Raw genomic sequence first — 25,534 nt, 5'->3', positions numbered from 1 at the left:
TTAAAATTTTTCTACATGTTCATTTTTTTAAATTTTAGATGTTCACCAAATTTACCTATATCCACATTGCTTTAACAGATTAACAGAGTTGGAAGGGACCTTATAGGTCATCTAGTCCAACCCCCCCCCCAAACAGGAGACCCTACATCATTTCTGACAAATGGCAGTCCAATCTTTTCTTGAAAGCATCCAGTGATGAAGCTCCCACAACTTCTGAAGGCAACTTCTGTGCCATTGGTTGATTGTTCTCACTGTCAGAAAGTTTCTCCTCATTTCCAGGTTGAATCTCTCCTTGGTTAGTTTCCATCCATTATTCCTTGTCTGGCCTTCAGGTACTTTGGAAAACAGCTTGACCCCCTCCTCTCTGTGGCAGCCCCTCAAGTATTGAAAGACAGCTATCATGTCTTCCCTGGTCCTTCTCTTCACTAGACTAGCCGTGCCCAGTTCATGTAACTGTTCTTCATATGTTTTAGTCTCCAGTCCCCTAATCATTTTGGTTGCTCTCCTCTGCACTTTTTCTAGAGTCTCAACATCTTTTTTATAGTGTGGTGACCAAAACTGGATGCAGTACTCTAGGTGTGGTCTTCCTAGGGCTTTATAGAGTGGTATTAGGACCTCCCTTGATCTTGATTGTATCCCTCTGTTAATGCAATTTAGGATTGTGTTGGCTTTTTTAGCTGCCGCTGCACACAGCTGACTCATATTTAGCTGATTGTCCACTAAGACTCCACGATTCCTCTCACAGTCACTGCTATTAAGCCTGGTTCCCCCCAGTGTACATGTGTGCTTTTGGGTTTTCTTACCTAAGTGTAAGACTTTACTTTTCTCTACATTGAATTTCATTATTTTTTGTCATCATTGCAAATAGTATTTCTCAACCTTGGCAGCTTTAAGCCATGTGGACTTCAACTCCCAGAATTCCCCAGCCAACCTTGCTGCCAATTCTGATTGCAGCTGTTCTACTCTCAGTATCTTTTTAAAAAGAATTTCCATCTATCAGAATTTTTCTTTCTCATTAGCTTCTCTTACAATGGAATTCTTCTTATCACTGTGCTGAATTGCTTAAAATCCGGCTATTTGGACTGCAGGGTTCAGCTACTATCAATCAAAGTACTGGAAACAGCACAATCGTCATTGCAGTTTGACTTTAATTTATTCTGTGGCTATCTGCAAAAAGCTGTGTATTCCTCGCTTGATGAAGCTGCAGTTAATCCTTGGACCTTGGCATCTTTGCAAGACTGATTGCTTAGGATTACAGTACATCATGTTTTGCATCCTCCATCACCATCCTGGATCCTGTCCTGGTTATCTCAGAATAAAACTGGAAAAGTCTGATGTAGATGAATCAGTGGCAATATCATGGCTTGTGCTTCTCTTCCTCTCTCCTTTATCTTCATGTGAATTAGAGGGGACCTGTTTTACAAATTTTCATACATCTTTACTTCTGTATGAGTTTAATCCATATTTGTTTAATCCATGCCTTGTTAATGGATCTTATTTCTCCATCTTCTAAATTCACTACAAAGATATAAGTGTCTGCCAGAGACACAAAAGAGGAAGAGAGCATTGTTCTTACTGGAACACAAGCCAGACCTCCTTTGTACACCTGTGATGATGTTTCACATATATGTAAAAGAAGCAGAATTTTCAGCACAGTGGGACAAAACTGTTTTTACCATTTTTGACAAATACATTGCATCTTGTAGAGACCTCTAATTGCATTTGTTTTGGGAATGCTTCAGTGGTGGGTTCCTCCCGGTTCGGCCGGTTCAGCTGATCTGGTAGCAGTGACGATATGATGTCACCAAACCGGTTCTCTTTGTTCGGGAGCTGGGCCCTCCCACCACCACCACCACCACCCACCCCTGCATTATTCTTACCTTTTATTTGGCCCCACTCCCAATCTATTCGCTGCCTCCCGAGTCCCAGCTGATCAGCTAGAAGGAAAAAAACTGTTTAAACTCTTGCTGTGGGGCTTCAAAGAGCCCTCTACAGCTGATTAGTGTTAAAAGGCAGTGTGGTGGTAGTCCAGTGTGCTCGAAAAACAAATGGGTAGACCAGAATGCTCCCAAAACAAATGGGTAGACCGGTGCCTCCAAAAACAAATGAGTAGACCGATGCCTCCAAAAACAAATGAGTAGACCGATGCCTCCAAAAACAAATGGGTAGACCAGAACACTCCAAGAACAAATGGGTAGACCGGTACAGCTCTGCAAGCAGTTAAAAGCCTGGTAGACCAGTACCTCTGCTAAATCCTAAAGAATTGTCACATGACCATCAAACCATGCCCACAAAATAAGCCACGCCCACAGGACGGTAGTAAAAAAATTTAGAATCCACCCCTGGAGTGCTTGCTATCATTCCAATATCCTTCAGTATGTTGGATGATGGAAATGTTAATTCAACCCATCTAAAGCCAATGAGTTTTCAAACAGCTGTCTTTAATACAGAATAACAAATTGGGAAGGGACCTTGAAGGTCTTCTAGTCCAACCTCCTTCTCAAGCAGGAGACCCTTTACCATTATGGACAAATAACTGTCCATTCTCTTCTTAAACCCTCCAATGATGGAGCACTTACAACTTTTGGGGATATGCCATTCTCACTGGTTAATTGTTCTTACTGTCAGGAAGTTTTTCCTTAGTTCTAGGTTGCTTCTCTCCTTAGTTAGTTTCCATCTGTTGCTTCTTCTCCTGCCTTCAGTTGCTTTGGAGAATAGGTTGACCCCCTTTTTTTTTGTGGCAGCACTCATGTCACCTCTAGTCCTTCTCAGTTTAGTTGTTCCACTGATTAATTGGTTTTTACTTGGAGTTCGGGGGTTTTCTGGAACACTGACATTGTTCTCACTGTCAGGAAAGTCCTCCTTAGTTCTAGGTTAGATTTTGCCTTGATGTTTTTCCATCAGTTACTTCTTGTCCTGTGTTTGATGCATGGAGAGCAATCTGTGTTTCTGGTGATATGACATATCAGCTGCCTTCATTCAGGATTAACAGGTCAGCGTTGCAAACCATGCGGCTTCATTTGCCACAAAGTTAAGCCTGGTTGGTTAAAACTTCAGTTAGTTTCTTAGTGGCTTAATCTGTTGTGTTAATTCAGATCATATGGTCAGTTTATGGAACTGCTTATTGTGCAATTCTGGGGTATTGATTACTTCACCAATCAGATGAAGCATGTTGTATGACCTTAGACACTGATTCAGGCAGTCAGCTGAGCTTGGCTTCAGGACTTGACAGGATGCAAGGTCATGCAATGGAATGTAGTCCAGAGTTGCAGGAGGAAGGGGCTCTTTCCTAGAGGGCCCAGGGACAGTGGAGCTTGTGCAATGAGCAAGAAGAGAGCAAGGCTAGATACCCCTTAGCAATTCACAGAGTGTATCTATAGTTATGGCCGATAATTACTTTAGTCTGGCAAGATTCTGTTTGTAAGCACACAACAACAAAGGTACTACTCAGAAGTAGCTCCAAGTATTGCTCTTGATTCTTTGGACTTAACAAGTCATTCCTACTACCTATCTTGCTGCTTTTGGCTGCTTTGATGGGCAGTGACTCACTTAGTTTCAGTTGAAATCGGCCCTTCTGTTTTTATAGAATGGAATGGAATGGAATTCTTTATTGGCCAAGTGTGATTGGACACACAAGGAATTTGTCTTGGTGCATATGCTCTCAGAGTACATAAAAAGACAAGATACATTCATCAAGAATCATAAGGTACAACACTTAATGATAGTCATAGGGAACAAATAAGCAATCAAATCATACTAGGAAACAGTCAGTAGAAATCTTAAGGAGATTTCCAGCAACAAGGTTACAGTCATACAGTCATAAGTGGAAGGAGATGGGTGGTGGGAACGATGAGAAGATTAATAGTAGTGCAGACTTAGTAACTAGTTTGACAGTATTGAGGGAATTATTTGTTTAGCAGAGTGATGGCGTTCGGGAAAAACTGTCCTTGTGTCTAGTTGTTCTGGTGTGCAGTGCTCTATAGCGTCGTTTTGAGGGTAGGAGTTGAAACAGTTTATGTCCAGGATGAGAGGGGTCTGTAAATATTTTCATTTTATTATTATTATTGCATTTCCAAGCTATAAAATGTAGGATTTTCTTTCTTGCAAACTCATGCTCTCTATCATTGAGTAAGACACTATCTGCATCTACCATATATCACCATTCAAAATGCATTTCCAATGAAGTTGTGGACAGCACCATTGTAGCCTCAATATATCTTTCGTGCCTTGGGGACAGATGTTGTTCTAGGGGTCCTGCTAGCTGCTGACCTGTAATTAAAAAGGGTTTATTGGATATCTGGAACAATAGCTTGGAAAGTTCAGGTGCTTTTCTTGTTTTAGAAATGAAAAGCTGGCTCAAAAACCTTTGATTGCAACAACCTTTCCACCGGGAGCAAAATTTATATGCCGACATAAGGTGGCATATAAATACTTTAACAGGATCAGAATTATAAATATTGGTTTTGGACAGAAAAAGAGGAAACTGTAATCCCTGTTGCCATCTTGATTGGAAGACATTCAGAAACAAAGCAAAGAGACCTTCCCTTTACTTTATAAGTGGATCCTTGCCTGCTAAAAAAACGCAGCAACTTTTCTTTTTAAAAAACTTGGATCCCACTGCAAATTAACACCATCCTCTTTGAAGCTTTGTACAGAATCAGTCTAGATATGTAGGAATGAACAACATTTTGCACATGTCCAATGACCACATCACTTTTTATTATTCCACTACTTATTCCATCTGGATAATAGCCAATATTGAACTTGCATTTATTGGAAGTCTTCAGAATACAGTACATGGGTTAGCTTTGTAAATTTGAACTGTCTGTTGGTTGAGCTGTTAGTGTTTTGAGAGAGACCGAACCTGAGCAAATAGGCATTTGCTTAATGCAGTGTTTCTCAACTTAAAAATGTGTGGACGTCAACTCCCAGAAATCCCCAAGCAACTTTGAGATGTATGGATTTCAACTCCCGAAATTCCCAGTCAGCTTTAAAGTACGGAGACTTCAACTCCCAGAATTCCCCAGCCACATGCTGAGCTGAAACCCACACATTTCAAAGCTGGCTGGGGGATTCTGGGAGTTGAAATCCATACTCTTAAAGTTGATTGGGGAATTCTAGGAGTGGAAGTCCACATATCTTAAAGTTACTAAGGTTGAGAAACATTGTGGTAAGGGATGCTCATGATATGACCCAAAAGATACTCCAAGCACCTTTTTCAATAGCACAGACAAAGGGGCCAAGGGATGGGGACAATGATGGAGCGTTTAGGGCTTATCCTCCAATATCTTTTCTCTGTGGGACCTGGAAAGAGATCAGGCACAGCATTTGAGATTTTAATGTACCAAAGAACAACCCTCACCTCTAATAATGAGAGCATGCTCCTGTGTTTTTACCATACACACACACTGGCTAGGAAATTCTAGGAGTCAAATTCTATACACCTTACTGCTCCCAAGGTTGAGAAACGCTGGCTTAATGCATGTAGACTTTGTCAGCTCCATTGTTTTCCTTCCAATTCCGAGTGGGGGCCTGGGGGATGACATGGGGAGAAAGATTGAGGCAGAATCCCTGCTCAAATTAAGCTATGGGGCCAGTGGTGGGATTCAAATAATTTATCAAGCAGTTCTCTGCCCTAATGACTGGCTGGGTGGGTGTGGCCATGGTGGGCGTGGCCAGGGAGTGTGACAGGCAGCACTTGGCCTCATGCACCCCACTGGAAGCAAAAACGGGCCACAGTGGGGGGGGCACACTGCACCCCCCCGTGCCCCGTTTTGGGCCTAGTAGGCCTCCCTGCAGCCTCCTGGGAGCAAAAAAGGGGCACATGGAGACTTCTGGAAGGGGAGGGGAAGGGAGGGGAGGGGCCAGCCAGTAATTTAACAACCGGTTCGGCTGAAGTGGTGTGAACCGGTTGAATCCCACCACTGTATGGGGCTAATAGGAGGAGATCAGAAATATGAACACGAAGAACTCAATTTTTGTTTCCACTTTGTATTCCCCAAAATCTAAACATCCCTATCAAGTCCCTTAGAGTTTCCCTTTCTTTTGATTTCCTGGCCATTCTAAAATATGCTTATTTAATCGAGACCAGCGGCCCTTGGGAATTGGTAGGTGCACTTTTAGGCTTGGCTAATCTGGAGAATGCTTTTGCTCTGGCCAATCGATTCCTGTTTTGCTGGGGTGATTCATGAGCCCAGGAAACCAAAACAAGCACAAGTGGAAGGAAGACAGATGAGCCAGAGCAGATCTTTGAAAAGATAGCAATGAGATCAGTCTGCATCCAGATCCACAACAGTGCCCTAGGTGGAAGGGCCAAGAACTCTTTGTTCAGGTCTCCTTCATTAAGTGGCTAAGAAGGGGGTAAGTGGACAAGAGAAAAATATCCACCCACACACAGAGAGTAGCTGATGTGGAAACCATTTGAGCATGGATACCTTTTGCAAAGATTTATTGTTGTGTTTGTAGTCTGGGAAACACTTCTCCGAAGTTATTGCTGCAATCCAGCTGCAGAAAGAATCCTGGGCTTCCTTCTCCCGTGATGTGGGGAAACGCACGTGGGTGGCAAACACACAACTGGCCAAACCAAATGTGAGTCCAATTCCAAAGAGGGGACTCATTCTTCCAAGTGAGACTTGCAAAGCAGAAACCAGGTGGAAAGACCAAGTGGATCAGAGTTGGGTTTCAGCAGGTTCTGACCTGTTCTGGAGAACCGGTAGTGGACTTTTTTTTTTTTGGTAGTAAAGTTTTTTATTTTATTTTTAAACAGACAGACAAACATACAATACACCTTTTCTAGACAGAACATTGACCCAGTCATGAATTTGTACAAATTTGTGTCCATCTTTAAAACAATTTTGTACCTTCAATTTTTGGCATAACATTTATTTCTCCCTAATTTTAAAAAATCTGATGTTACCCTTCCTCTTAACTTAATTCAAATTTTTCTTTTTCCTTCCTAAATTTTGATCCCCTTAATTTGCATTGACACAACATAATATCATCTCCAATTATTTATCAAATATACCAAATAATAATGCCCACCAAGCCACGCCCACAGAACCAGTAGTAAAATTTTTTTGAAACCCACCACTGAATTGGATGTTTGGTGACTCTCTGCTAAAATTGCAGCCGCATCAGCCAACCTGGGTCGTTCAATAACCCTTCTTAACTCAGACAGTAAATTAACAGTCAGTAACAGCCTAATCAAGGATCCACCAAGGACACTCCCATTAACACTGACAGGGCAAGCCACCAGTATATATATATATATAAAAAAATCAAACCTCACTTCCTTCTAGCACTGATGCTGTTACCTAGTTGGGTAATGAAATGTCTGCAAGAAAACCAGAAAATGTCTGCAAGAAAACAATCAAGCTCAGAGCACACCAAGGACCTTTCTTAACTTTGATGCATTACAACTCCCATCATTCTCAGCCTGCTTAGCCAGAGGCTGAAACTAGCAGTCTGGGGAATTTGACTACACACACATCAGTGGTGGGTTTCAAAATTTTTTACTACCGGTTCTGTGGGTGTGGCTTGGTGGGCGTGGCAGGGGAAGGATACTGTAAAATCTCCATTCCCACCCTACTCTAGGGGAAGGATACTGCAAAATCCCCATTTCCTCCCAATCAGCTGGGACTTGGAGGCAGAGAATAATGGGGGCGGGGCCAGTCAGAATTTTTACTACCGGTTCTCTGAACTACTCAAAATTTCCACTACCAGTTCTCCAGAACTGGTCAGAACCTGCTGAAACCTACTTCTGACACACATCAAGGATTCCACATTCCACCCGGAGGGAATGCCTGAGCTTTTGCCTGTGTGATTTGTACATACAGGTAGTCCTTGACAAACAACCATTCATTTAATGACCATCCAAAGTTACAACCGCACTAAAATAGTCACTTTACAACCAGTCATTACACTTAGGACCTCTGCGGCATTCCCAAAATCACATGATCAAAATTTGGGCACTTGGCAATCACCGTCTATTTACTGTGGTTGCAGTGTCCTAGACCTGTGATGGCAAACCTATGGCACGGGTGCCACAGGTGGCACACAGAGCCATATCAGTGGGCACATGAACGTTGCTGTAGCTCAGCTCCAGCGCACATGCGTGCACCGGCCAGCTGATTTCTGGGCTTTCCGGTCCCACTGGAAGTTGGGAAATTGGCTGTTTCAATCCTCTGGAGGGCCTCGGGGGGGGGGGGTTGAGGAAGGCTGTTTTTGCCCTCCCCAGGCTTCTAGAAACCCTCTGGAGCCTGGGGTGGGGGAAAAACAGGCCTAGGAGACCCACTGTGCCATCATGTGCTAAAAGCAGGGGCTGGGCACATTGAATTATGGGTGTGGGCACGCAAATGGACAACCTCCACGTGCTCTCCCCACTTTTGGCACGTGACGGCAAAAAGGTTAGCCATCACTATCCTAGACATTGTGTTTTGTGACCTCCCAGGCAGCTTCTGACAAGCAAAGCCAATGGGGAAAGCTGCATTCACTTAATGAGCACATGGTTCGCTTAACAACTGCTGAGATTTGCTTAACGACTGTAGCAAAAAAGTCATAAAATACAGCACTGCTCACTTAACAACCACCTTGCTTAGCAATGGAATTTCTGGTTCCAATTGTGGTCGTAAGTTGAGGAAATACCCCTACTCTTTATTTTTTTGCCCCCCCCCTCCTCCTTCTCCTCCTCCTCGGTCACCATTTATATTCACAAGGTCTCTCCCAGCACACGGGGTTTATGAGTGCATCTTTCCCTAACAGGCGGAACTCCGGCAAGCTTTTTAAATGCAAATTCCCCCCAGCATCTGCTCTCTTTTTCAATGTGAGCGGTCGTGCTGGCTGCGTATAATTTTGCAGTTCTGCATCTTACTTCCCCAGATGGGGAGGATTTTTTTCCCACATGGATACTTGATAGGAGAAAGAAGGCTTTAGCGCCTGCTGCTCATCTATTTGCTAAGTCCGTGGAGGCAAGTTCCCGTCCAGTGGAATTTGCTGTGTAATTCTTGCATGTGGCACCCTCTGCCATTCCTGTGTGGCCGCAACTGAATAGTTCTGCGTCTGGCAAGTACCTGCTGTTCTCTCCCACCTTTTTTTTTTTTTTTCTCGCCCTCTTAGGCTGAAAGCAAAACAACCCTTTGGCGACTGGTTCAAATTCCCCATTCTTTTATTATCCCTCTGATTCACTGGACCTTGTTTTTTGTCATTCCTGCATTCCAATTTAACCAGGAGGACTTCTAAAATTAATTCCAGAAACTGGAGCATGTGCCATCTGACCTGGATTGCCATTGCTTCAGTTCATCACTGCCCACCCCACCCCCCTCCAAACCTCTCTTCCCTCTCTGTGTCGCTTGGTCCTTGGAGGAAGATGGATCGTGGAGAAAAGCAGCGAGCGGTTTGGTGATGGCTTTACCTTGGCTTTCTGTAGCCCTGTTATTCTCTGCAATTCATATCGCCTGAACGTCACATAAAAAGGCTTTGACAGAACAGTTTTTTCTACCTCCTCATCCCCTGAAGTGGCTTCTAGGACAGCTTGCAAACATCCGTCGTGAGGCCATTTGTGCACTCACAATCTGAGGCAGCAGGCATGAAAAGAGAAGGGTTTGGAAGGATTGGGTGGGTGGAGAGGAAGCAGGTTCAGGGCTAAATCTGTACCTGTGAAAGGGTACCTCTGAAGCTCTTTCTTGGCTTAAGTTGGGTAAGGTACCCAGTTGCCTATTAGGACCTCCTGGCAGAGGAGAGGCGCTGGTCCAGGAGTGGGTTCAGTGGTGGGTTGCCCCTGGTTCGGACCAGTTTGCAAGAACCGGTAGTAAAACTGGCAGGAGGCCCCGCCCACCACCCTGGATGTTGTCATCAGTGATCTGCTCCGCCCACCCACACCGACATCATCACTGACAATCTGCGCATGCACAGAAGGTTCTGTGCATGTGCGGAAGCGTGTGTGCGCGATCCCGTTGCGAACCAGTAGTAAAGATAAGTAGAATCTACCCCTGGGTGGGTTCTACTTACCTTTACTACTGGTTCACAATGGGAGTGTGTGCGCGTACTTCTACACATGCACAGAACCTTCTGCGCATATGCAGATCGTCAGTGATGATGTCGGTGTGGGTGGGCGGAGCCTCCCACTGCCATTACTACAGTTTGTAAGAACTGGACCGAACCGGGAGCAACCCACCACTGCACTGGTCCTATGATCAGAATGGAACCAGCAAATCTTGTCCTTTAGTTCTGTAATCTTGGATAATATCTTATCAGGAAATGAAGAAAAGGGAAAAAAGAAATGGAGCCTAATTGTGATGGGATGTAGTCTGGATTCCCAGGAAGGAGGGGCTGCATTCGAGAGGGCAAAAAGGCAATGAAGCTTAGATAGTTTGTCCAGGAGAAAGAGAGGTAAGAAGGCTCCTCCCTAGCGATTCTTAAAATACATCTCTGATAATGCCAATGATTGCTTTAGTTAGGTAAGGTTTCTGTCCATGGGTGAGGAATAATAAAGGAAGCTGCTCAGAAGGAATCCTGTATGTCTTTCTTAGTTCTTGGCACCTGACATTAATGGAAGTACCCACAATCATATCAAGATTGATAGTTTGCTGTGCTTTATTATGTGTAGGAGTCTAAACCTCTAACAAATTGAACCTACCTTGTGCTCATAGAAGATTAAGGGATTAAAAATAGAATCCTTGATGCATGGATTGTCCTTTGGAAGCTACAGATGGTCTTAAGTTGAGCTCAAACAACCAACTGACCTTCCATGCAGTTTTCTCAACCATAGTACAGAACTAGCTTCTCCCTGACTTCATCTTGGAAGGATTTTCATTCTAACTTACAACTTGGATATTTCCTACTTCTCTCCCGTGTCTACTGAGGAATTATTGCATCTGTCATCTGTACTTCTATAACTCTCTGGTTTGGTACAGACTCCAATGGATAGTTAAGACTGCAAAAAGAACAATTTCAACCATCCTGCCTTCTTCAGAAGACCTGTATATTGAGTGGGTCAGAAAGAGGGCTGAGAAAATACTTACAGACCCCTCACATCCTGGACATAAACATGTTTGAACTCATCCCCTCAGGATGCTGCTACAGGGCATTGCATGCTAAAACAATTAGAACCCATGGACAGTTTTTTCCTTCGTGCCATCAATCTGCTGAACACCTACCCTGTTTCCCCCAAAATAAGACATCCCCTGATAATAAGCCCAATCGGGCTTTTGAGCACATGGCAATAAGGCCAAGCACTTATTTCAGGGTTCAAAAAAATATAAGGCTGGGTCTTATTTTTGGGGAAACACGGTAATTCTCACAGTGCTGTCTAATATCTGTATATATTTACCCGTGTAGTATGGCCATATTTACCCTTCTTATTATCTTCTTTACTCTGCCTCCTCTTATTGGGATGATGATGATGATGATGATGATGATGATGATGATGATGATGATGATTCTGTTGCTTTGTATGTACATGGACAGCTATTGTACCAGAGACAAATTCCATGTGTGTATCTAATCATATTTAGCCAACCAAGTATTCCATTAATGTGACATAATCCCACTTAACTTTAGGATCAACTATGCTTGGCTAGGTGCTGACATCTTCTAAAATTGTAAAGTCTGAGTTGAACCTTTGTTAGAATAGCCAGGGAGTTTGCCACTGCCACCTTGCTCTATGTTATCTTGGCTATTTGGATTCCCAGTTGAATCTAACTGTGTTTCTTAACCTTGTCAGCTTGAAGATATGTGAACTTCAACTCACAAAATTTCCCAGCCCCGGAAGTCCACTCCACACATCTTCAAGTTGCCAAGATTGAGAAACACTGGTAATATTGGAATTCCATGGTGGTCAAATCCAGATAGGATTGGCTTGATGAGACTGTGTCTTCCCTGTCAAGGTCAGGTGGTGCTTGGGAATGTTTGTGGTGCAGAAGCTTGGAATAAATATCAGGTGCTGATTGTGTCCCAGGATGGATCATCGCTAATCGGCAATGTTGCAAGAGAAGGAAATGTTCCATGGAGGAAATTGATCCTTCTTCACTTTGGCTTCCAAATCTCCCAATTCTGTCTGGTTTTCGACGTATTTTGAATGTCTGGAGAAACAAACACAGATGTTAGTAGCTGCGGTAGCTGCTGGAGCAAAAAAACAATTGGATAGCTTTTTAGATTCTGAACTGCCATGACCTCATTATAATCATCTTTCAAAAATATTGTTTTTTAGATGGGAAGGGGGGGAAAGGGCTTCTAAATTGTTTTTGGTTACCAACCACAGAAGGGACTTTCATAATATCCTGGCATAACAACGCGGTGATGAGAAAGGAGTCTATTTCTCGCATTTATTTCTGAATGTGTCTTTCTACATATATCACTTTCCAGAGCTAACTCACATGAGGAATGAAAGCAAATACAAAATGCGGAATTATAATTCAATAGACATCAAAATCCAAACAGAAAGATAGACCTGAAGAGTGGAGAAAAACAAGGAAATCAGATATCCTGCCATTGCATGAGACTGGCCTGGGAAATGAGAAGACATCCTTGTCACCTTCTCAGATGTTGCTCCAGACCTCCTGAGAGCTTGGCTCTGACACCTTTCCAAGCTTAGAGAGAAAGAGAGAGAGAGAGAGAGAGAGAGAGAGAGAGAGAGAGAGAGAGGGGGGGGGGATTTGGTGTGGCAGAGTTGTCCACAGGCTGTCGTCAGAAAAGTCAGGAGAATAGCCAAGATGGAGCAATTGAAGATCTTTATGTGCATTGGTTGTGTGATGCACATAAAAAATGGGTGGAACCTTGATCACACTCTTGTGAGCATCATCTCAATTTTCCCGACCTCATCCACTGATGATATTTGTCCCAGGGCAGTTTAATGCACTTCCTTTATCCACCTCACATTTAGAGTGGATTCTTCTATTATCCTGGTAGTTGTTAAATAGAATTCCACTTCCTTTTCCTGATGTACTTATTGATGTACTTGTTAAATTTGCTTATTGCCCCTCTCAACTTTTCGCCTTTGGCTTTTCGGTTCTGTTGGCTCCTGGAACACATTGATCATGTTCAGTTGCAAAACTAACAGCATTTCCACCATGGACATAACTCACTTAGATTAAACCTTGGATGATAAGTAAAGGTTTTCCCATGTGATTCATACATCACTTTTGGTCGTTGCATAACTATGGAATTTTCAACATGTGCATGGCCTAGAAAAATAAAAGATAAAATGAAGCAGGACTCTTCTTCTGGGTCCCCACTCTGGACAATTCCATATTTAAGTATGAGCATTAGCCACACCATCTGCTAGTAGAGGTCAAAAGAAGCAAGATGGCAGATGTGCCTCATAATTCAAGTCTTGCCCTCTTGACATATGTACAAAGGGGGAAGGAAGACTTGCATCATAGCACCACATTTGCCAGATTGCATTTTTTGACCTTCTCTGTGGGCACCAGTGGCTATGGGTGTTAGTAAAGCCCCTTCCGAATGAATGAAATATCCCTGGAATTCAGGCTTAGAGGAAGACATGATTGGATGGCCAGATCAGAAGTACAGTAGTGGCCAAAATTGTGGAAACCTTTTGGGAAAAGTGTATTTTCTAAAACTAGTTAATAACACCACTTTTTTTGGGGGGGGGAGTAGTACCATAAAATTATATATCAATGGAAAGATAATTTAATCAAGAATGTAATGCAATACTTTCATGAAGGATTTGCTATTAGAATAGCAGTTACAGTATAAAGAAGAAAAGTGAAACACATAGAAAAAACAATATATACAAAAATTATCACCATAGAAAAAACAAGATATACAAAAACTATCACGTTGGTTGGGTAACTTTTAGCATGAATTATGGCTTTGCAACGTCTTCTCATGGAGTGAACCAAGTCTTTTAGTTCTGCAACTGTTATAATGTGAAACCAAGATTGAATGATGGCTTCTATTAACTGGGTTTTATTGCTGGGTTGCTTCTGACTAACAAGTTTCTTTAGTTGGCTCCATAGATTTGCAATTGGGTGAAGGTCTGGGCTATTCCCAGGCCATTCCAGCAGTGGAATAGGATTATCTAAAAAAAAAAAAGGGGGGGGTGTTATTAGCCATCAAACCTCAAAAATACACTTTTACCAAAAGGTTTCCACAATTTTGGCCACTATTGTATTTATTACAGGCCTGTGATGGAATGTAGTCTGGATTCCCAGGAGGGAGGGGCCACATTTCAGAGGAGCAAGAAGTTTGATTGGGCAAAAGAAGTTTAGGACAGCTCCTTTCTAGAAGCTCGCAGAATATATCTTTAATATGCAAGTAGTTGTATGTATGTATGTATGTATGTATGTATGTATGTATGTATATAAGTAAGTAAGTAAGTAAGTTGTATGTATGGGCAAGATGTCTGTCTATTGGTGAGGAACAATAAAAAAGAGACTGCTTAGAAGAAACTCAGCATGTCATTCCTGGATTTTGGAGCTTGACATGACTGGCTAATGAGATGGTACATGGTTGAATCAGCACCTATCTTTAAATACATTTGATCCATTTTATTTAAGGAAATTGGCATGTTATCTCAGGTGTCCCTTTTTTAAATCCTGAAGAAGAAGAAAGATGATTTGCCATTAAGCAATGAAAACCCAGTCTTGATTAAAAGAAGATCATTCCTATTAAATGTTGGATTTCTTCAGTTGCCAGAAGCAGAACAGTTATCAAAGAAATAAATGAGTGCAACCTTCATTCACAACCTTGACAGTTGAAAGGGCCTCCCAAAATAAACCTAGAGTGTTTCTGATTGATTTGACAACAATACTTTTTTTAATAAATTCCCCTCAAACAAGTGGACATCACAATAGACCAGTGTGCCTCTTTCCTTGCATCCAATATGGCTGATGTCCTTAAAATGGAAGATGTTTGTTTGGGGTTTGCTAGACAGAAGGTGACATTCAGTCAGGGGTGAGGGGAACGATGGCCCTTTTATGACTTGTGGACTTCAACTCCCAGAATTATCTAGGCTGGCTCAGGAATTCTGGGAGTTGAAGTTCACAAGTCATAAAAGGGCCATCGTTCCCCACCCCTAGGTTTAGTCATGGATAGAAGCAGAGAGACAAACTGCAATTTGTCACATGATCTTGGATTGTCCTTCTACTCATGCCTTCTCTCTGCTGTTTAGAAGACAGGAAAATTCCCTATTTGGAGAGACTATGTCCCTGTGACTCTGGACACACAGAAACAACATAGTATGCTTCTTTAGTATGAATTAGACATTCATACTAGCCTCATTTCACCAATACTATATAAATACTCAGGGTGCAACAAGTCAATTTTGTACCTCCCTGTTGCTTGCAGACACTAATCCTGCTATAACATACAATCATGCCAGGTTTTATGCAGCAGTGATTAAAATCTGCCAGATGATGACCTGTGCCTCAAACCAGCCTTAATGAGTATTTGACTTGCTTAGTTAAGAGTATTTTATATTCTGATAGATTTAGTTAGCCATGTATTAACTCTTATGGGGTCTTTTTATATTTAACAGAATAACAGAGTTGGAAGGGACCTTGGAGGTCTTCTAATCCAACCCTCCTGGATTAGCAGGAAACCCTATACCATTTCAGACAAATTACTGCCCAATCTTTTCTTAAAAACCTCCAGTGTTGGAGTCCCCATAATTTCTGAAGGCAAGCCATTCCACTGATTAATTGTTTTCACTGTCAGGAAATTTGTCCTTAGCTCTAGGTTGGATCTCTTCTTCATAAGTTTTCATCTGTTACTTCTTGTCCTGCCTTCAGAGGCTTCAGAAAATAGGTTGGCATCCTCTTCTTTGTGACAACCTCTTAAATATTGGAAGATTGCTAGCATGTCACCCTAGTCCTTCTCTTCATTAGCCATAGCAATAGCATTTAGACTTATATACCACTTCATAGTGTTTTACAGCCCTTTCTAAGTGGTTTATAGAGTCAGCATATTGTCCCCAACAATCTGGCTCCTCATTTTACTGACCTCGGAAGGATGGGAGGCTGAGTCAACCTTGAGCTGGTGAGGATCAAACTCCTGGCAGTGGGCTAAATTAGCCTGCAATACTGCATTCTAACCACTGCACCACCATGGCTCAGTTAGACTAGACATACCCAGTTCCTGCAACCGTTCTTTGTATGTTTCAGCCTCCAGTCCTCTCATCATCTTTTTTGCTCTTCTCTGCACTCTTTCTAGAGTCTCCACATCTTTTTTACATCGTGGCGACCAAAACTGGATGCAGTATTCCAAGTGTAATCTTACCAAAGAATTATTAAGCAGTACTACCACTTCACATGATCTGGATTCCATCTCTTTGTTGATGCAACCTAGGACTGTGTTTTGGGGCACCTGCAGCACACTGTTGGCTCATATTTAAGTGGTTGTCCACTAGGATTCCTAGATCCCTTTTATGGTTTACTGTTTGTTTGTTTGTTTGTTTGTTTGCTTGCTTGCTTGCTTGCTTGCTTGCTTACTTACTCACTCACTCATTCACTTACTTAATATTTTCACCCAGGGGTAAAATCCACTTATCTTTGCTACCAGTTCGCAAATGTGAGCGTGTACATCTCCTCCACGCATGCACAGAGCTTTCTGCACATGCGCAGAGGCCAAAAACAGGACGTGATGATGTCTGGGTGGGTGGGCAGGCGGAGCCTCCCACCGCTGGCGCTACCTGTTCGCCCGAGCTGGATAGAAGCGGCTGCATTTCACCACTGTTTTTATCCCATAATATAGCTTTTGTCTTTTTAATATATATTTATTAATTTTTTAAAAAGTTAAAAACCTTGTGCATTTTTAGTTTTTTATCATTTTTTATTTTATTTATCTTATTATTTTATAAATAATGCAATTTGGCAAACATAACTTAATGCTCCTTCCTCCTCCTAGTTCCCTTACAAAGACAGCCCTGTGACAAAGTCTGGGCAGAGAGAGAGAGTGAGTGACCCAACCACTTTTCATGCCTAAGGAGGAAATACAACTCAATGTCTCCTGGTGATGGCCGAAAGTCTGAGTTTTAGTCCCACTTTAGGCATAAAAGCCAGGTTGGTGGCTTTGGGTCAATCAATTTCTCTTAGCTGAACCCACCTGACAGGGTTGTTGTGGGGAAAATTGGAGGTGGGAGGAATATTAGATATGTTCGTCACTTTGACTTACTGGACTTCTAAAAATAATAAGGATGGAATACAAATAAATAAAATTTCAAAATGTGCACACATCCATCTGCAGGATTCTTCTCCCCTGATTCTTTTGTTTAAGTATGTTAGGCTATGAGGAAAGAGATCCCGATACTCCCATGTTACATCTCTCCTGCGCGACTTACATTGGTTGCCGGTTGCCCTCCAGGTGAGATTCAAGGTGCTGGTGATGACCTATAAAGCCCTACATGGCTTAGGCCCAGGATACTTGGCAGACTATCTGCAACCAGCAACAGCTTCCCATCGCCTGGTGCATTCCCAAAGGGAGGGCCTGCTCCGGGTACCGTCAGCTAGACAATGTCGGCTGGTGGCCCCAGCGGTAGAGCTTTCTCTGTGGGCGCACCCACCCTTTGGAATCAACTCCCTCTGTGGCACTGTGTCAGCCTCCGCTTTCACTGCTTCAGCTGCCATAAGAAACGGAGGGGGGGAACTAGTCAGGGGGGGCGAGGGGAGGGAAGAGCGCAGGAGGTGTCTTTCCAAGAAACGAAACTTATTCTCCAAAGGAGGCGTTAGACCAACCGTCACAAATTCCTGATGGATGATGTTGGCAGAGGCGATTCCACCTGACCTTTGGGAGACCTTTGGATTGGATGATGGATGATGAACACAGGGGGGGGGAATGCTATCTAGATGCTATTTCGCGCGTTTTGCTCACTTCCGGCTTTACCTGGGTTGCGATCATTTCATATTCAGTAAAAGTACTAATCTCTATAAAATATGGAGTTTGGGTCTTTCTTTCCTGGATTTTGAAGGAAGCATACCTGACATTCTGGCTGGCTCCTGACCTCCGCACCTTCCGCCGCAAATTAAAAACATGGCTGTTCGCGGTGCCTAGCCTGAACTGAGGGGGGTTTTGATTATTTTAATGGGTTTTAATATTTGTTTATGTCTGTATTTTATGTTTTTATTGGCTTGTTTTAATTGTTGTGAGCTGCCCTGAGTCCTATGGAGATAGGGCGGCATATAAGTTATATTAAATCAATCAATCAATCAATCAATCAATCAATCAATAAATCTTTTCTGAGACTCTGTAGAAAAATTTCTGGAGATATCAAAGGCTGATCTAATAGTTAGTGATTGGACTTGGTCAGCAACTCGGTTGTATCTTCTGAGTAACTCTTCTGATGAAATGTTCCAAAAGAGGAAGACTTGTCTACTCACATCTCTGTCCTTTTCTTTATTCCCAGACAGCTGTTCCCCCGGGGTTTGCCCGATGAATTCACTTTGATCATCACTCTACTCTTGAAGAAGCAGACTACCAAAGAGAACTGGTATCTCTTCCAGATCACTGACCCTCAGGGATACCCCCAGGTATAACCATCTAACTTGGTCTAGTCTTTCCATCGCCTCTCTGATCCATTGTTTTCCAGTTGTTTCCCCCTAGCTAACCTGTTAAACTTCCTTCCTTCCTTCCTTCCTTCCTTCCTTCCTTCCTTCCTTCCTTCCTTCCTTCCTTCCTTCCTTCCTTCCTTCCTTCCTTCCTTCCTTCCTTGAATTAGCCAAGGATTGATCTGCTTCGTCCCTTGCCCTTTCAGCTCTAATGGTGCCAATGGGATTGTGCTTGCATGTATAAACATATAGTTTATACATGCTTGAACTTGAGTTAATAATGTATGATTGTTGTGTTTATTCATTGTGCAATGGACCCAGAAAGAAAAGTTGTCACTGAGTGTGGTGACCCTGTTCACACTAATATAATGGCTGAGTTCCCACAAGGTGCTGAAACACAAATTGCAGAGTCCACCACAGCCTGTTCCATCAAAGCGAGAGATGGAACGATGTCCTGTCTTGACCTTCACAGGATGGAGAATTCACCAGTTATGTGATGCAGAAGGAATATTCTCGGTGTGGGGTGGAGAACTTAGCCCAGCTTGCTGTCTTCCAAATCAGTTAAGCATCAGGTAACCTTCAAATGTGTCAGGCATCAGTGTCCCAAAGGTGCTTTTTCAAGAGGCAACAGGAAAATCCAGTTGCCTCTTGAAAAAGCACATTTGGGACAACCATGACCTGGATGACCGAGAATCTCCGTAGACTGTCAGGCATCAAGTAACCTTTTCAGAATTTTACAAGGCAGGTTGAATACTAAGTTATGCATTAACATGCATTACATTAAGGAAAATGTGTATACGAAAGCATTATATAAAGGAAAAGAGCTGGTAAGCATGCATATATTAAAGAAAATTCACATAAATCAGTCATTTTTACATAGGTTAAAAAATGATGCAGAAACATAGAACAGTCATCTCTCCTTACCTGTTATTGCTATATATTTATGACCAGATATATAACATTTAGACAGATTAAACCAAGTTAATTTGCAAGAAAAGTGTTCAAAAAGGAACCTGATAAATTTCATCCAGGTAATATTGTCATCGGAACAAAACTCTCCCTGTTTTTCTAAGGATTTTTGTTATTAATTAAGATCTCATTTTAATTATAATTTAGGTTAAATTTCTTTTATAGCAAAATATCACTACAGGTAGTCCTTGGAGTTACAACTATAATGGGACCTGGCCATTACAGTTGTAAGTCGTAACTATTGTAAAACAAAAAAGTCATGTGACCGACATGATTTTATGATTTTTTTGTGATGATCGTTAAGCAAATGTAGTGGTCATATAATGATTGCCATGGTCATGGGCGTGGGTTTGCTGAAAGTGCCTGTTTTTAGCATAACAGTTGTAAAATATGACCACATGACCATGGGATGATGCAAATGGCTATAAATGCGGCCATGTTGCAGAATAGAATAGAATAGAATAGAATAGAATAGAATAGAATAGAATAGAATAGAATAGAATAGAATAGAATAGAGTAGAGTAGAGTAGGGTAGGGTAGGGTAGGGTAGGGTAGGGTAGGGTAGGGTAGGGTAGGGTAGGATAGGATAGGATAGGATAGGATGGAATAGGGTAGGGTAGGGTAGGGTAGGGTAGAATGGAATGGAATGGAATGGAATGGAATAGAAGGGACCTTGGAGGCCCCTGCTCAAGTAGCCAAAGGGGTGAGGTGGCAACCATTGGAACTTTGGATCAGGTCATCAGTCTTCTTTTTCAGCTAGGTGAAAAATTTGAACGGTCGTAAGTGATCGGTCAGAAGTCACTCTCACTGTCTCCTGGTTAAAATCCAGGCACCTGGGATGTATTTACAATGGCTGCAGCAAGGATGGTTCTCGCACTTACAACCATCTTAGCTTTATAGGATCAAAATTCAGCACTTGACATGTCATTACGATAGTTTCACCATCACATAATCAATCTTTTCAACCTTCACAGCTGGATTTGCTTAACAACTGCAGGTGATTCATTTAACAAACTTGGGGGGAAAAGTCATAAAAAGTGGGCACAACTCATTTAACAACCACCTTGTTTAGTAATGGAAAATCTGGTCCCAATGGTGATCATAAGCTGAAGATCACTTGCAAGTCTTCTGGATTTATCAGATCTCATAAAATTCTGTCCTTTTCTCTCCATTAAGAGGTCAGCCTTCCAGCTTCCTTTCTCCCCCTTCTCTCTCTCCCTCTCTCCCTCTCTCCCTCTCCCTCCCTCTCTCCCTCTCTCTCTCTCTCTCTCTCTCTCTCTCTCTCTCTCTCTTTCTCTCTCTCTCTCCCTCCCTCCCTCCCTCCCTCTCATCCTTCTATTCAGCACCCTCTCTTCTTCCTTTTATCTTTTCAGCTCTCCCTGGGGATCAACAGCAAAGAGCGGAGTCTGGAGTTCCAGGCCAAGGACCGTCACGGGGAAGCGATTGGCGTAGTCTTTGCTGGCAAAGGCATCACCTCCCTTTTTGACTTGAAGTGGCACAAAATGGCAGTCAGCATTCAAAGCCAGGTGATCTCGGTCCATGTCGACTGCAGTTACATCTCATCAAAGCCTCTGCAGCTGCGCCAGCGGTTGGTCAGCGAAGGCAACGCATTCGTGGGGCTGGAGGCAGTGCATGGGACTCCGGTGATGGTGAGTCACAGTGGCAGCAGTGATGGTGGTGGGCACATGTGAACATCCTGTGGCTAGGAGATACTGTACATCTCTAAGATGAGCTGACCATATTTTTTTCCAAACTGGGCAAGCTATTTTGCTTCCCCCTCCAAGAGAGAGGACAACTTGCAGTCACAAGGCTTCAATGTAGCTTCTCTGGTGCTAATGCTTAGCTGAAAAAAATTAAGCCAAAACAATTGAAGAGATTCAAATTGGTTTTCTTGATTTGCTAACAGAAATACAGTAATCATTAGGCTCCTAGCCAGCAAGAGCTAAGAGCCTGGATGCTAGAGTATTCAAGTCATATAAAGTGACAGAGTAATTGAATAATTAATTTACAACTACAGATAAAAGACACAGAGGCCTGAAAGAAGCTGGGGGCATCTAGTCTTATTTCTTGGCAGACCAATATTAGCTGTACAAAGACATAAACTCTATAGTTGTTGATACATTGCTTATACGGGTAGTCCTCAACTCACAATCATATGTTTAGCAGCCATATGTTCAGAGTTACAACGGCACTGGAAAAAAGTGACTTTTGATGGGTCCTCGCCGGTGGTGGGTTTCAAATTTTTTTTCTACCGGTTCTGTGGGTGTGGCTTGGTGGGCGTGGCATGGCTTGGTGGTCATGGCAGGGGAAGGATACTATAAAATCTCCATTCCCATCCCACTCCAGGGGAAGGATACTGCAAAATCCCCATTTCCTCCCGATCAGCTGGGACTTGGGAGGCAGAGAATAGATGGGGGCGGGGCCAGTCAGAATTTTCACTACCAGTTCTCTGAACTACTCAAAATTTCCACTACCGATTGTCCAGAACTGGTCAGCACCTGCTGAAACCCATCTCTGGTCCTTGCTCTTACAACTGTTGTAGCATCTCCAGTGGTGGGATTCAGCCAGTTCGCACCACTTCGGGAGAACCGGTTGTTAACTTTCTAAGCAGTTTGGCAAAGTGGTTGTTGGAAGAAATCATTAGGGCAGAGAACCGGTTGTTAAATTACTTGAATCCCACCACTGAGCATCTTCACAGTCACATGATCAAAATTTGGGTGCTTGGCATGTAAATTACGATGGTTTCAGCATCCTGGACCATTTGCAACCTTCCCAGCTGGCTTCTGGGAAGCTGATTTTGCTTAACAAGCGCATGATTCATTTAATAGCTGCTGTAAGTTGTTTAGCAATCATGGCAAAAAAAGTCATAAAATTGGGCACGATTCATTTAACAACCATCTTGCTTAGCAATGGAAATTCTGTTCTTAATTGTGGTTGTTTCCCCTTTGAAACAGTCATCAAAAATACCTGGAGACCCACAGATTTGCAAAATATTCCCATTTCCTTGAATGATTCTCCCCTTTTGTAAGTGAGGAAAAATCTTCAAAAACTTCTTGCGTCTTGCCATATAGCCCCAGAAAGTTTCAGGAGAGGTAGCATCTGCTGGAAACTGAAAAGTGTTTTCTTTAAGTTCTGGATTTGTATGGACATTTTCAAATCTGAGAAGGCAGCTCCAAATTTTCTCCAGTTTTGTTTGTTGTTGTTGTTTTTGTTTGTTCCTTTTTATGATGCATGAAATGTGGTGGCAACTTTTCTTGGGGCAGGATGAATTTCAAAAGGAATGTAGCTCTAGAGCAGTGTTTCTCAACTTGGAAGCTTGAAGATGGGTGGACTTCAACTCCCAGAATGGCGTTTGGGAAGAAACTGTTCTTGTGTCTAGTTGTTCTAGTGTGCAGTGCTCTATAGAGTCATTTAGAGGGTAGGAGTTGAAAAAGTTTATGTCCAGGATGCGAGGGGTCTGTAAATATTTTCACAGCCCTCTTTTTGACTCGTGCAGTATACAGGTCCTCAATGGAAGGCAGGTTGATAACAATTGTTTTTTCTGCAGTTCTGAAATTGACCAACTAAAGGAAGCTGCCCAGCATTTCAGTATTTTATCTGGAACATTAATCCATCTAGTCTAGCAACTAAGCAGGTGTCTTTTTGTCATGACTGATTTATTTTTACTTTACTATCATCTTAATTATGAGCCATTGAACTGGGCTTGATCGCTGGTGATTGTAAACGCCCAACATCTCAACTTGTCTCCAGTGACAACCAGTAAATTTGATCATTCCTGTCATTTTCTTTCTTCCATCCACCTAATCCTACCTCTTCATTATTTCCTTCACTCTCGCCAAGATATTTTTTTTTCCCTAGCTGGTTGTCTTCTTGCATCACATGCTCAAATATTTCTGCTTGTTGATCATCACTTTCCAGACACCATCAGTTTTACTGAGTCTGGAATTGATTGATTGATTCTTGCATTTTATGATACTTTTAATAATTGATTTCCTAATTCATAATTTGATGGTATTTAATATCATCATTTAATATACTGTCAATGCATTTCCCTTCTCATTCTTATGAGTGGTCTGTCTTCCTCAATTTTGGATCGTCCACCAGAGGCATGGGAGTTTGAGAGTTCTGTGCAGAAACTTAGCTGTTCCTAGCTAAGGTTTATTTTCCTAGCTTTTCTGGAAAAGACAGCTCTGATATTCTTCCTGGGATCTATTGGAGCCACTTTCCCATCTTAGGAATCACAGCCTCGAGTGGTCCTACTACAACTGAGACCTCTTTGGCCTTCACTTTCCACATCTTCTCCAGATCATTGTTCAGGCCTTGGTACTTCTCCAGATTCTCATACACCTTCTTCCTAATGTTGCTGTTTCTTGGCACATCCATCACCACCTCTATCTTCTGATCCTCTTCTGCTACCACAATATCTGGTTGATTGGCCAGTAGTTGCCTGTCCATTTGTTCTGCAACTCCCATAGGATCCTAGTCTTGTTAATTTCCATAATCTTTTGTGGAATGTCCCATCTGGGCTTGGGAGGCTCTACAGCAGGGTGTCAAACATGTGTCGTCATGGCAGCATCACATGACGTATCGGGACTTTTTTTCCCCTTTGCTAAACCAGGCGTGGGTGTGGCCAGTGCATGACGCATCCAGGAGTTTGACAACCTTGCTCTAGACCATTCGATAGATAGTCCTCAACTTACAGCCACAATTGAGGCCAAAATTTATGTTATGTGAGAAATTTGTGAAGTGAGCTGGCTCCACTTTATGACTTTTTCTCACCTCATTTGTTAAAGTGACTCACTGCAGTTCTTAAATTAGTAACATGGTTGTTAAGTGAATCTTGTTTCCCCATTGTCTTTGCTCATGAGAAGGTCGCAAAAGGAGATGACATGACTCTGGGACACTACAAGCATCATAAATGTGAGTCAGTTATCAATCATCTGAATGTAAATCACGTGACCCTGGGGATGCTGCAAAGGTCGTAAGTGTGACAAATGGTCATGTCACTTTTTTCAGTGCTGTTGTAACTTTGAAGGGTCACTAAATGAACTCTTGTAAATTGAGGACTACCTATATATGTACAATATGTACATGTACAGGACTACCTGTATATGCAGAAACCATGGACAAGTCCAAGACAGAATTAAGTGGAGGCAGAATCTTAAATGCTTTGAATGGTAGTAGTTAGACATCTATGAGAGCTAAATTTCATCAGGAATTGCCATCACATTTTGCTGAACATTTTAGAGAAATTTGGAGGTTTCTGTGCAGTGTGAGCTTCCCAAAGTACATACTAGCAATACTAATAAGGCCAAATATTAACAAAATTTAATCAATCCCGGGAATATATCTCAAAATCCCTATAATTTCTAATCCTTAAAGGTTTAAGTTCACACTATACTTTAACACACTATTAATATTAATAATACAATTAGATTACCTAATCCTAAACTTCCACCTACTAAATTTAGCTTATTTTTAATTCTAATAGATTCTATTATCTGTTAATATGTATGCTACTATTTTCCCTATTTGTATTTTCTATTTTTTCTTTTATTAATATATTTTATCATTATCTATCATCTCTTAACCTTTTTGGAGTGCCATCGTTTATTGAGTTTTTAATCACCCTTTTAGTTCTCTCTCTTGGAGTCTTATAACTCTTTTTGATATTTTTATATCTACTGAACATTCCCTTCAGGTTGCCCTTTGTCTCTTTTCTGCTGTATTATTCGAATACCCATCAATAAGACTTTCTTTCTTTTAAAGAGATTTTTCTTTTTTTTCCTCTGGTCTATTATTAGCTTTTAAGGAATTATCAATTGATTCCTACTTATTAATCCTTTATTATCTTTATCTTCTTGCATCTCGTTTTGGTTTTTTCCTTCCACTGCTTCTTCTAATTTCTCATCTATTTCCTGAATATCATGTTCATCTTTTTCCCCCAGTTGTTGAGTAGCTTCTACACTCATTTCTTTATCCCTTTGTCTCCTTATTGTTCTTTATATCTAAGCATCAAGTTTTTTTTCTCATTTGCCTCTATTTTCCCCTGTAGATCCATTTTGTGA

At 42.0% G+C, this 25,534-nt stretch overlaps 1 protein-coding gene across 1 annotated transcript in view; it reads left to right on the top strand.

Annotated features, from left to right (window-relative positions):
* The window catches only part of COL16A1 (collagen type XVI alpha 1 chain), a 286,423-nt gene that overhangs the window by 58,606 nt on the left and 202,283 nt on the right, over window positions 1-25,534 (top strand). Inside the window, exons 5-6 of the mRNA XM_070949755.1 lie at window positions 18,356-18,479; window positions 20,840-21,115. Of these exons, the coding sequence (XP_070805856.1) occupies window positions 18,356-18,479; window positions 20,840-21,115 (400 nt within the window). The remainder of the gene's footprint in view (window positions 1-18,355; window positions 18,480-20,839; window positions 21,116-25,534) is intronic.

The sequence above is a fragment of the Pituophis catenifer genome, unplaced genomic scaffold (genome assembly GCF_029215685.1).
Source record: "Pituophis catenifer annectens isolate HBS135680 unplaced genomic scaffold, rPitCat1.0.hap2 SCAF_9, whole genome shotgun sequence".
Lineage (NCBI taxonomy): Eukaryota > Metazoa > Chordata > Lepidosauria > Squamata > Colubridae > Pituophis > Pituophis catenifer.
Note: the sequence above shows the minus strand (reverse complement) of the source record. Positions and strands in the feature narration are given on the sequence as shown.